Source organism: Falco rusticolus, chromosome 4 (genome assembly GCF_015220075.1).
Source record: "Falco rusticolus isolate bFalRus1 chromosome 4, bFalRus1.pri, whole genome shotgun sequence".
In the NCBI taxonomy this organism is placed as follows: Eukaryota; Metazoa; Chordata; class Aves; order Falconiformes; family Falconidae; genus Falco; species Falco rusticolus.
In genome coordinates this window covers 103,310,845-103,324,335 of record NC_051190.1, presented here as the reverse complement: position 1 = coordinate 103,324,335, position 13,491 = coordinate 103,310,845, and the positions used below count along the sequence as shown (strand labels likewise).

The window sequence follows — 13,491 nt, the reverse complement described above, 5'->3', positions numbered from 1 at the left end:
AAGCATCAGTCTAACATAACCCTTTGTGATGCCAACAGCAAATCCCACGATGAAATAATTTTGCCTTAAGTCAGGCAATATTCAAATCACTACAAAACTAATTCCAAGTTACAACCTTTGCCTTGCTAAAAATAAAGTCTGTAGGGCATACATTTCCAGTAAATACAGAAAATCTACCATGTCAGTTTAAAGGCACAAAAGTGAGAGCAAACTGTTCTAGTTGCCGAATCAAACACATTCCCATTCTCACTATCTCTTCCACTTTCTGAACTTTTTACTTAAAGAGAGGTGGGTTGTTTAAGACTCATCAACTTCCCTCTCGTAGGCACAGAGAAAGACTTCATCTTAGAGCAAGCATTCCTCTGCAATCTACTACTCATTTAATGTGAAACTACACACAATAATCCCACAGATGCCCAAAACACAGCTGATAAAGCCGAGCCAAAGTAAAATTCAAGACTAACTTGGAATGTATGTAACTTTTCTTTTCAGTCAAGAGACAGAACAATTGGGGGGGGGGGGGAACACCAGAAGCAACGAAAGTACCCTAGGAAGAGATTAAGCATTCACCTTTTCACAAGGATATAGTCATTTATAAACACAGAACAAGTCCAAAGTACATCAAGGAAGGGAAGAAAGAAAAAAAAAATCCTAGTACACTGAATTAAAATACACTAAGTACACTTTTTTTAACACCAAATCTGTGAATACTCACAAGCATACTGTAGGAACAGCCTTCCAGTAAAACTCATATTTAGCCAAAGGTGCCTGCATGTACTACAACATATCTTCCTGGCCTTCCAACTTTCCCCAGCATGAAAATGAAACCCCTTTTCAACTGCTGCAGACCAGACAAGACTTCCAAATACTCTTTGCTCTAGCAGAATCCCAGTAGGATTCCTCTTGCCACCTCTGATTTTCAAATATCTTTTCTCAGTCCAGGAGAAAAGAGTAATTCCCCTTTTATTGCAGACAAGTATCCAGAAATTGCTTACACTATATTTACCTTCTCAAACATTTGTCTTCATTTAGTACAGTACACTTCTTCTATCTAAAATTTTAAAGCTGCATGAAAAGTTGAACTTCTAAAGTCAATCCTAAATTGCACAAATCACTAAGGAAAGTGTTCAAGTTTGCAAGAATTTGTTGTCGACCTCCAGCAGCACGTGTTAGTTACCATCTAGTGGACTGGCACAAATATGACGCACAGAATATTAAATTTAAAGGATACTTTCCACTGTCATCTGTACAAGCTTTTCTCACCATGCAACTCATCTAACCTTATGCAGTCACATACACATGACAGGCTTCAGATGGGCACACTGCCTAAGTGCATTACTGAGCCACCACTTCCAAGAGATACAACTTGCTAGCAACACATTTTTGAGGTCCTTGGAATGTAGCTCGTTCTGGTAACAGACAGTGATCATACAAATGGCTGACAAAGTTAACCTTAAACCTTGAAATCTAGAAGTAATACAGTAATTGCGTTAAAAAGAATTTGAGCTCAACATCTAAAACCATTACTCAGCTAAGACAATGTTCACATGCTCCATTTACATCCCCTCTGTCCAAAGTTCTTCCCAACAGAGCTGGGGAACTACCTGCAGCACCAGAAGAGATAGCACTAGTGTTCATGGGAATAAGTAGGGCACAGGAAAGGACACAACCCAAAAAAAAAGAGAAGTTAAAAAAAATTACATTATCACTTTCATGCTACAAAGAACCTTCATTGCCGCATTTGTTCAAGCAGATGCAAATGCAAACCACCATCACTCCCCCAAAAACTAAACAAACTACTAACCAACCCCGAACACCAGGGGCTGTGGGGGGTAGAGAGGGTCATATCTATTTTTTTTACCTTATTCATCTGTCCCTGGCCAAAAGTTTGAAACTTCTGATTTTGACACTATTCTACTACATCTGCCTACACCATGCCAGTGAACCTGCTTATCGCTTTATGACTGTAATTACATCCCATCCTTTCTGGCTTGAACAGAAGGCAAATACTACCTGTTCCTTCCCACAAGAACCCATGGGTACATCTCTGCCTTTGTGGAGTTACCAGATCTGGCAGATGGGATTTAGCTCTTAGGCTGGAATGTGGCACCAACAAGCCATTCCTCTCTAAACACAAGCACACACTGCTTACAGACCCAACTGGTAAACCCCGGCAGCATGCTACCGTAGGCTTACATACTGAGCATAGGAGAATTTTTGCACAGTGCAAAAGAAAGACTCTTCAGTCTTTCATCATCAGTACGTAGGAGCAGTTAAGCTGGATCAAACCATCCATCCCACCCAGCGTGCTGCCTTCAAGAGCATGGAACAGTAGAGGCCTTTAGCAACTTCCCAATTAACTTACAAATCAGTACAAACAGAAGTCAAAATGGTGGCTTGACCTAGACCTTGGAAGCATAGTCCAAGCAGGACTTTTGTTCTGTCACCAGCCCTCACTTTGTTGGATCTGCATTCAGAAGACAGATATGATAACCATCAAGGTTTCAGTTTTTTAAAAAATGAAATTAAATAAAGAAAAATTACCAGTATTGCTCTGCTAAAAGAAATTTAAACCTTCATTTTGACCACAAATTTCAAAGATAACAAAAGAGGAACTACAAAACCTAATTTTGCAACTGTTTTCCAGATACATGTATGTACATATATGAAACATTTAAAAACTGGACTTTTTTAAAGACAGATATACACACAAACTCCTTTGTCACACAGCTACTGAAATATATTGTTCAGAATAATTAAGAACCAGGAGGGTAATTCATGATTCATTTTCACAGCACTTCCCAAGTGGTCTGTTTCAGAAGCATTTCTGTTCTAAGCACACATAATACTCCATGTAGTCATGAAATAAAATACATCTCTGATTTACAGAATGCACATGCAGCCTCTTTTCTATCCACTGAATCTCCCAGAACTGCAAGCTAATAAGTGCTAACTTTTTTTTTTTTTTTTTTTTTTTTGGGGGGGGGGGGGGCGGGGGGGCGGTGCACGCGTAGCTCAGGTAAGACCAGTGTTCTCTCCTAATTTTGTAGGACTACAAGTTACCGGTGACAACAACCCTGCAAGAGGTAAAGAAACCAGAATATTAGTATATTCGTTAATGCCATCTGTGACTACTGTATGCAGAGTTCAATGACAATCATTCTACCCCTGGCAAGCATCAGCAACAGGTCTATGCTACGGCTCTCCCGCTGCTACCTAGAGAGCACCAAGCAGCCTTACTTAAGAGTGAGTAAATTAGGAAGGGCTTTTCAACATGGTTCACCTGCAGCAACAAGTAACAGCATCACTTGGTAAGTTCTAAATATATTGGTTTACTTCTCTGTCAGATAGAGTCTGATTTTAAACCAGAGGTAAGATGAGCCAACGGTGGGCAGGAGTGCAGACATCTCCGGTTGCTGCCTCCATGAAGGACAGCCAGGATATGAAAAAAAAAAAAAAAAAAATCACAAGTCCTTTCTAAACAGTAGTAAGTGAAGGTATTATTCAGCCTACTAAACAGTCTTTAGGTGAACTGCACAAGCGGCCCTATAAAGGCATTTGAAATTTGTTCTTTGGGCACAGTATCGGTCTACACAGCAATACTGTATCTACAGGAGTTGCCAAAGGGATGAAACATTACCACCAGTGCTAAATCAAGCACACAAACCTAACAGCCAAGGGAAAGTGCACTAAATATAAATGGGCTCCATCTCATTTTGTCAGCATACAATTTTTAGCTGGCCTTGCCCTCTAAATATATACGGATGAGAGTAAAATTAATAATAATTCACAAACAGCACACTTGCCAGATTTAAAACAGGAAGCACACCGTATTGACGGGTTTCCCCTTGGTTGTATTTGCTACGGTCTCACTTGCACAGAACAGCTGCTTTCCAGTTTTAGGAGGTTTTTTCCCCCCCTACTATCACCGCGGTGGGTATTGCTCAAACACCACAGGAAAGACTCCAGTACAGCTCAAGGATTTTAGCGTCGCAGCCACCCCCCACCTCCCCACCCTTTACTTGTGAATTTTAGCTGTGGTTATACAAGTACTATTTTACACAACTATTTCGCATGTAAATGAAGATCCCTCCTAATCAAAGCAATACTCGGAGCCTCACAGGAAGGTCTGAGGCTTAGATTTCAGTAAGACCATAGCTATAACAAAAGGGGTTAGGAATACTTAAGAGAAGCTTTTCTGGCCTACTAATCCTCTAATTAACTGCTCAGCTTACCCTACTAAATAGGTCTGGCCAGTCTGCTTCTAGAAGACTTACAAAAAAACACAGCAGCAATACAAACCTTGTTTACACAAGCACATCCAACAGACAACAACAGACTTCAGTAAGACTCTCCAGAAGTTGCATTTTACTTTTACATTTCCAGAACTGTATGAGGGAGGACAGTAGACATGTATGTGCACTACTAAAATAAGAGCATAAAAACAAAACCACACCATGACCACACAAACAAAAAAACCCAAACAGCACTTTTGGGAAAAAGCAGTTCTAAATATTTTAATGTTTTGCTTCCTCAACAGCTGAACACCTAATGTTTATAAATAATTTTATTTCAGTGGTTCTAGCAGACATTACACTGGCCACTGCCACGCTGAGGGCCACAACATGCAAGACAAGCCATGTCCCTGACAAATCAGACACTAGCCTTTGGACAGTAAACACAAAATTAAATTGAGAGAAAGTCAGGAAAAAAGGAAGCATAAACACTGACAAGTGACTGGTCACAGCAGTGACTGGCTGTCAACTACAGCACACCACAGCAATTTATAAAATTAAAAAAAAATTTTTAGAACACACACAAAGGATGGCTTGATTAATATTAAGGCATAACTAAAATGCAAGCGAATACTCCATCAAAATTAGAAGCCTGTTTGAATTCAACCTGAGTGTTCTGCAGGCCAGAAAATTTAGCACCATGCATAAAGATAGCAAAATAATGTCACCAATCCAACACAAGATACCAAGTAGCATATCTCATATTATAGTAGTCATTTTACAAAGTTGCATTTTATCACTGCCTCATAGCACTAAATTTCATTCACAAAATTAATAGCTCCATTCACTTCAATTTCTAAAGTCACAGCTAGGAAAAGTGGAAGTAGTAGAATCTTTATAACTAAGTCACCTCAAATCTTTGCCTAGTCTTCTAGGCATATGCATGCCTGAGAGTTCTGCATGCAGAGCTGATGGTAACACCACAATAAAAATCAAAAACCAGTAGTACAGAGACACTAACAAACAAGACCACTGCAATCAGATGCATTTTAACATGTCTAAATGAAACTCTTACTTCTTATGCTTACAAAAGGAAATAGAAAGTTTAGCGGTCATCTTCTAAAATTTATATAAAACAATTCAGGGGTCTTTAAAGCTTTACAGCTTAGGAAAATTCCATCCCATAGATTTTAGTTTGCAGGGAACCCTAAAGCAGTAATCCTGTTATACAGTGCGTTGCCGTTAAACAGCAGTGACAAAGACTACTCATACAGGAGCTAAGCAATAGCTTGTAACACCAATACAAGTGAGCTCACTGCTTCATTGTAGAAATCCCCACAAATGGAGATTTGTGGCTATGCCACTGAAGCCTGAAGAAAATACTTCCTCCAAGCACATTTTACTTCAGTTACACCACTCATCAAGTTCACTTTTTTTTTTGTCAAAAGGAACAATCAGTAATTACTCAAAGTCATAGCTGATAACCTTCAAATCAAGAAAAACTGACTCTAAATTATGCAAAATAAGCAAAACAACAATAAATACCCCAACAACAACCACAAAAACCCCACTCCAACCACTCTCAAAATATGGTAGTATACTCTCATGATTGTAAAAGCACATTTTCTTTCCGAATCAAGCATGTTACTATGATTAAGCAATTCTAACGACCCAGAAAATATCTTCCCCAGTACAGAATTCTCTACTTCAAGTATTATTTCTATCAGCAGATCATTCAAAAATTTCTCCCACAACTAGCAAATCTACGGTAGCACACCAATCTGAGACACAGTCACTAAAATATCACTTGCATCAAAGCATGTTTGAACGATTATTAAGTTGATGCAGCTGCTATTTACATACAGGTTGCATTTTCTTCCCTGGACGAGCTTCTTCCATGCTGATGTGCAGGAGCGGAGAGTGCCCTTGTACCAGACCCTGTAATGAACCTCCCCAGAGATCAGAGGCTGCGCAGACATGACCGCTTTAGCTGGCTGTGCCGGACACAGCCGTACTCCGGGAAGGCCAATCGCTCCCTCGCAAGCCTCTGTCTCCCCGGCCACTGATTACAGCTACTACAGGGTCGCACAAAAGCGGAATGGGCAAGACAGCATGCCTTTAATTCCAGCTCAGAGAATACCAAAAAAGGAACTGAAACAGAGTTCCAGACCTAACATTTTCTGCACCAACAGCAGCTAAGAACAGCTCCAAGGCTGTATTTTTGCTCTGATCCAAGACTTTGTTAGCACTGCAAAATGAAAGCACATTTGTACCTTGGGCCCCAGAACAGAACAACCCAGAAGTCAAACATCTGCTATGTGTGTTTACAGCTGTATTATCAACTTTTCACTCAATACTCATTCCAAAGCACATGGGTTTGGTTTTTTTTTTTTACATAAGCCATATAATCTTGTTCGGCAAAATAAACTAGGGCTAATTTATTTGGGGTAAAAAAAAAAAATCCTTGTTTATTTCTTTTTCCCCACTGAAGAGGTAAAAAAGCCATGCTGTTAGCAGCAATCAATTCCATGTATCCTTCCAAAGTAAGATGGCTTTCTGTTTCAGGTAAGAGTAGTTACACTTTTCCTTGCTTAAGCCAACCTTAGAAAAACATAACTTCCACTCCAGCAGATCAAATTCAGAGTCTCATTTCACTCTGTTCCTCTTCACCACCGACATACCTTCCTTTCCTTGTCCCATCAGGTAACATGTAGGAAAACTGGTTCTTTAAGGCACTACCCATAACTTAACCTTCATGACATGACACTGCCTTCCTTGTTCTTTTTTTCTTCTTCCATTCCTACTTCTCGGATGAGGAGAACTCTAGTAATGAAGCTGGACTGGTGCCATCCCAACCAATGAACAACTTGAACAAAACAAAACAAGTAACACACTGTTCATAAACCTGGGGCAAATACCACCAGCCAAAGCAGCGTACTGTGCAACTGGGAAGATGGTATTCACCACCTAGCAGTTCAGAAATCTGAAGACCACGTTCAGTTCCACTCACTGCCTTTCTCATTCCAGAAAATTCTCTAACCATAGACTAATAAAAGTATTCTCAGACAGTGCTGAGAGGAGTGTTTAAAACTAGCTTGTTTCCACTCTGTATAGATGGTTACTGTAACACTTGTGAATCTTCACGTCCAAGGTACTGGAAGGCCTTGCTGTTGTTGTATGTAAATGACCATAAACTAAATGATTCACACAGGAAGAACAAACAAACAAAAATATCAGATACCCTAACTCTGTGCTCTCAGCTGAGCATCCTAAACCAAACCTATTTTTCTTCTAGTACAGAGCACAGATTCATACAGCTCTTCAGCTACTCAGACGAATACTGAAACAGCTATGCCAAACTGCGTTCTGGTGGCTCTCCCACACTTTAATGCAGTTTTCCTTAGAATAAGTCTATACTCTAAGTTCTTCAATTTCTAAAAGTACAAAACCTGGTTTGTTCAGGGTGGTTTGACTTTTTTTTTTTTTAAAGGTTTTGGAAAGAATACTTGATTTGGAAACTTAAAAAAACCACCAAGACTCTGAAGCAGTTTATTGGAATATCTTTCTCCTTCTGCTCTGTAGTCAACCAGTTTCTAGTTCATAGTCACTTAATCTTGGAACAACAAAAAAAAAAAAAAACACCCACACTCAGAAGCTTTATCCATTTAAAAACGAAGAAAATAGAAAGCAAAGAACACGCACATGTAAAGCCAAGCTGAAAAACTCAACATTCTAAAATGTAAACAAGGTCGTTTTTTTCAAACAGATGAAAATTTGTTTCTTTTAAGTCTCATACCAACATACTTCATGGATAGATGTCTGATCTTACCCAAGAATAAACACAAGGGAAAAGCTTCACATTAGATGGAGAACACACCAACTTCAAACTGCAACTGTCTCAACATGCTTAACTACAGAGGTATTCTGAAAAAAACTGTAGACAAATATACACAAAATTATCATATCCTTGAATGTGTTCGGTGACAACACTGTGAGAACTCAGAGCAAAACTGTGAGTGCTCGGTGCAAAACTATTTGCACTGCACCAATATTTCAACCGTATGCTTGATACTGCAGAAGGTTATGAACAGTATGAAGCCTTTTTTTAAAAAAAAAAAAAGAAACATACTTAGCTATCATGAAACATACACTTTTTTTCATCAATCATTCACTTTTCACTTTTATACCACTTCAAGTTTCACGTATTTAAGCTTTTCACCAGCTATAAAAGCACTTTTTTGGAAAGACAGGTCAAAAAAAAAAAAGTATCTATTCTCCAGACAGAAAACAGTTCATTTGAGCTCTTAGCACTCTGCAAAACTTTCAGTCTTTTCACAAGCAATATATAGTCCACGATTTCTTGTATGCAGTACAGGCTTCCATTAAAAATTCCCTGCAAATCAACTAATTTGGACTAATTCCCAAAACATTTGTTAACTATGGGGTGGAATGCAGAAATGTTTACAACAGATTAGAAAAAGTAATTTTCACGTCACTTGTTGTGAGCCAGTTTCTGGATCAATCTGTAAAAATAGCCCCTATCACACCTTACAGCAACACTCGCATTAACACACCAGCAAGCTGCGTGTATTAGTAGAACCACAAGCTCTTCTCTCCTTCCTCCAAATTTCGCTCTTAAAATGACAGAGCAATAGTGACCACAGTCTATTGTGGAGTGGCAGTAAACTGCTTTACTGCGGAGGTCTGCCGAGTCTCTAGCAAGCAGAACTGTGCTTAAACTGCCATTCTGAGATGGCAGGACATGAGCACATACTTGTTTGAGGTAGCTGCAGTGAGCAGGACTGTGCTCTCAGCAGGACTCACAACATGAGCTTCAGCCCAGCGCTATCAGACCTGGCCAGATAGGAGCACGAGGAAACCTGAGTGCTCTCTCGCCTGCAAAAAGGCCATACCGACATACCCACACATGTAGCTGTGTAAACTGGTACATCTGGTATGAGGTATCTATATTGAAGTATTTAAAAACCTATTTCAGGCAGTGAGGGAATAGAGCATTAACAGTTGCATCCATAATCCAAACTCAACCCTTCCTTATATGGACAAATCGATCAAAATGAACATGATAATCTTTTCTAACATTGCAGATCAAAAAAACAACCCAGTTCTCTGCCACCTTTCTTCATGTATCTGAAAGGATAGCCTCTATCACACTCAAAGCACCTCCCTTTAGAAAAGAATATAAAAGCAAGAAATACTAGGAGACAATATTAAATGAGTATTTTGGACTGGGGGGGTGGGGGTGGCCTGGGTCATAAGGGAGTCAGGAGAGGGGGCAAGGTGCTAGGGGATTATGGTGATGCACGAGCAAGCTGCATGACAGTGTCTCATGTTAGCATGTTAGTATCTGACTACTGCAAATGGTTTTGTTCAGCTTCTCACTAAACAGGAACCTACTAACTCATTAAACAAAAACAGCTTCCTCCAAGTTTTCTATTACACATAAATTAAATAGAAGCTACTTTTCTAAGGAGACATTATTCCCTTAGCAAGGGAACATGGAAACCTTCATAGGCAGTGGATCATCATTTCATGAATTAAAACGACCCACCGAAACCAAGAGTTTGACTGCCTACAAGTATTTTTCAGACTACAGTTTCCACGTGACAGCTAGTTCCCAAGAAGTACATTTGCATAGCATGCTTCAGCGTGCCTCAGTTTGTATCAGCACGTACACATGGAACCAAGTTTCTAAAAAAGGATGGGGAGGGTGGGGGGACTGGGGGGTGGAGGAAAAAAAGGATAGATGTATTTTGTGCAGATACTCTCTAGTGTACTGCCCCAGTAGTGGACTCTTGGGTTTCTCAGTGCATTGCTGCACAGCTGTCACAAGCCGCCAGGACACAGAGAGCAAGCATGAGGCAGATGGCTAGTTTGAGCCCTCCTGACTTTATGAATTTCGGTAGTATCCTCTCTAGAGAATAAGTACGCAGCTCTCACAATGATGTGTAGTTTTGTAACGTGAATCAACAGCGAGATAACTGTGCACTCTGTTGTACAGACTACTTCATTATCAGCCTGCAGTCCTGGTCTGGATACACTGATGAAACAGAAAAACAAAAGATGTATGTAAAGTATTAGAGCACTTATTTCCAGACTCAAAGACATCCCTCAGTAGAGGACAGATGGCAGAAATTCACCATGTTCAAACACAACACTACCAGGAATTCCACTTCAAACATGTATGAGCATGTGGTCACCATGCAAATGGCACTGACACAGCTGGGAGGGGTTGGGTGATGTGATGTGCTGGGTGGTTTTGTTGCGGAGGGGGGGCCCCACAGCTCTGGGGTTTTTTTGGCAAAAGAATGAGGATGCTTTCTAAATTCATAGCTTCTCACTTCACAAATAGAACATGTCCCTCATCGCTTGCCTTTACCTAAACTCATCTCCAGGCACGTTGGCAGCATTTTTGAGATATATTCTGATTTTTCCTTGTTGTAAAGAAGTCTTAGATCGTTATGCAAGTTCACAAGGACTATAAACCTGGGCTGTTTCAACACTACAGCCACCTAACCAAGGCCGTATCTTTAAATGCTCTACTATCACTTGTAGAAATAGTAAACACTCATCTCCTAGAATCATAGATGGCATAGAAATGAACAGCTGATGAGTCCAGGTACAAAGCAGCACAATAAGGGGAAGATAAAACTGTGTTTTGTACTGACATTATTTGAAGTACAGGCACATGAAAGCCCTTCCCTGACAGCAGATCCTGGGGAGAAAGAGGGGACTCAAATTACCCAGTTTACACACAAGCAAATCAAGCTATACCCACACTGAACAGTTCCTTGACAAGAACACCAACATTAATAAATAAAATTATTCCTTCAATGAATGCTGTAATTTTTGAGTGATTATTCACATACACATCTTTCTCTTCATAGAAAAGTGAAAGATCACGAATCTCACCGATTCACAATAATTCAAGGCTTAACTGTTCACCTTCAGCTTTCCCTGTCTCAAATTCTACTCTATTCATATAATTGCACTCCAGTAAAATCAAATATCTGTGTAATAATTTACTGACAACGTATTTACAGTAATCAAAAATTACTAGCTACAAATCAAACTGAGCAAACTAACAAGAAGGTAACGCAACACTTGCAGTAGCAGGACTGACAGTAGGAGGTATCAGCACTCCACCAGCCCACAACATTTCTTCTTAAGAACAAGGCAGGCAGCATGGAAGGAAGACTCCAGGACCACTCATGACCATGACTACAGTCTGAACAAGGGCTGAATTTCATCATTTATTTTTAACTTTCCAAGTGGTGCAACATACAGGATTCAGATGGTGTTGTCTGCCGATTTTTTTAATACAAAATGCATTCCACAAATCACATCTCCCAAGTTAGCCTGAGATCTGATGCTTTCCTGATCACATAGTAAACATATAACTCAAGTTAACAACCATTTCAGAAAACTAACCTTGACAACTTCTGTTTTGGTTCTCTGGGTGTTGATTTTGAGTTTTTTGTTCGTTTTTTGGCCAGCTTCACAAGTGGAACCAGCTTATAGGAAAGCAGACAGGACAAAGGGGGAATGACACACAACCCCCAGAGACCACAAACTAATTAGTCCAGCTCAGCCTTAGCATGAGGCCTATCTTAAGACATGTACTTTCTTGCCGAAATTTCTTCCATTTTCCTCCTGCAATTCTAAAGCACATTAAGATATTTAAGAGTATCTTATAAAGGTTTTTTTCAGACTTTTAAAGGAAGATGTTGCTAGACAAAAAACTGCCAGAACTTTAAACTTCAAGAAGCCAGCCCAAGATCCTTCAGAAGGATCACTTAAGGGACATTTAAGAAGGGATCAACTTCTCTTTCTTTATTTGCCTTTTCTAACATAATTTAAAGCTATACAGCTGAGCTCCCTTTGTTTGGTTAAAGAGAGAAAGCAGCAGATTTTCTGATGTACTAAGAAACACAGCGTTTTTGCTGTGTCTGACTAGGAGGTTCTGGGAGAAGTCTGTTAAAAAGCTGCCGATTCTGACAGACCATACTCATACATGCTGCCATCATACATGGCACGTATTTTACAGGACAGTTCAATTGACAAAATGCAAGGGGAAACTGACACAGAGATCCAAAAATCAGCCAAAAAAGAAAACCTACCTTTTTTGCAGCTACTGTATCCTTTGTCTCAAGAACAACTACTGAAAGATTTATCTTTTAGAACTTTATTACAGCTTTTCCTTTTGTGAATAACAACGTAAAAGACTATCTGTAACATACTACTCCTAAGAAACATGCACGCATTTCTATTCTGTAGAAGAAAAACCAATGCTGTAGGACTCTTACTGTAAACTTATGACTTGAAGGGCTATTTAGTAAAAGAAAGTTGAATGCATCCAACACAGGGCAGGCAAATTACTCTTGATTTGTTAAACAAACACTTCAAATTCTCTACTTTAAAGAGCACCAACGTTTGAGTTTGCACGGGAGTTCTAACCAGCCAACAACTACTAGAAAGGGAGCTCTCTGAAAAGGTTACCCAAACAATATAGAGGCATTTTTAATGATTTTGGAATAAGCACCAGAAGTTATCCGTATTCCTAATACAGTGCAGTTAGACCACAGTTCCACACAGCTTGATTTGCACACTGCCACGCAGCAGCACAAATACAAGCTGAAGGGAAGACTGATTTCAAGTGAAATTAGAGCATGCACAAGGAATTCAGATAGGCTTTTGGCTTTCACATTGACTTCTGGAAGACAGACAATTATCTAGCACTACGTAAAAGTCTACCCATAAAAATTCTACTGCCAGGATTTTCTTGCAAGGCAAATGTGAACTTGGAGAGTAAGGTTATATCAGATTCATGCTCCTTAAGATGCAACCATGGCAACTGTGACCAGCCCTAGGAACTCTAAAGCTGGCTTCAATATATCAAGTCATGCCCCTACATACAAACTCTCCTCCAGCATTCTCTGCCTGAACTTGACAGAGATTCAACAGCTTTAAGATGTCTTTAGGAACATAATTGATCCCATTAAGAGACACAATACCAAGTCAAATACACAGTAAACCAAACACATAAAATACATCATCCAGACTGGAGACCTAAGCAAAAGATCTTCCAGCAATATAAATCAAATATGCTATACCCCAAGGCTACAAGAACTTTATCTTAAGATTTGTAATTCTGCATTTCACAGCTACTACAGAATTTTTAAATGCTAAAAAAATGTAAGACTATCTAGACAATGCCAACTGCATCTGGCAGCCAAAC

The 13,491-nt window shown here is 39.6% G+C and overlaps 1 protein-coding gene across 4 annotated transcripts in view; it reads right to left on the bottom strand.

Moving 5' to 3' along the window:
- Positions 1-13,491, bottom strand: part of SLC4A7 (solute carrier family 4 member 7) — a 97,638-nt gene that overhangs the window by 65,226 nt on the left and 18,921 nt on the right. Inside the window, exon 1 of one of the 4 annotated variants that reach the window (XM_037383051.1) lies at positions 6,099-6,302. The exons of 2 other annotated variants lie outside the window; for them this stretch is intronic. In XM_037383051.1, coding sequence (XP_037238948.1) covers positions 6,099-6,134 — 36 coding nt within the window. In that variant the 5' untranslated portion in view covers positions 6,135-6,302. Of the gene's footprint in view, positions 1-6,098; positions 6,303-13,491 lie in introns of those variants that run through there. One more of the 4 variants, XM_037383048.1, reaches the window with a different exon arrangement.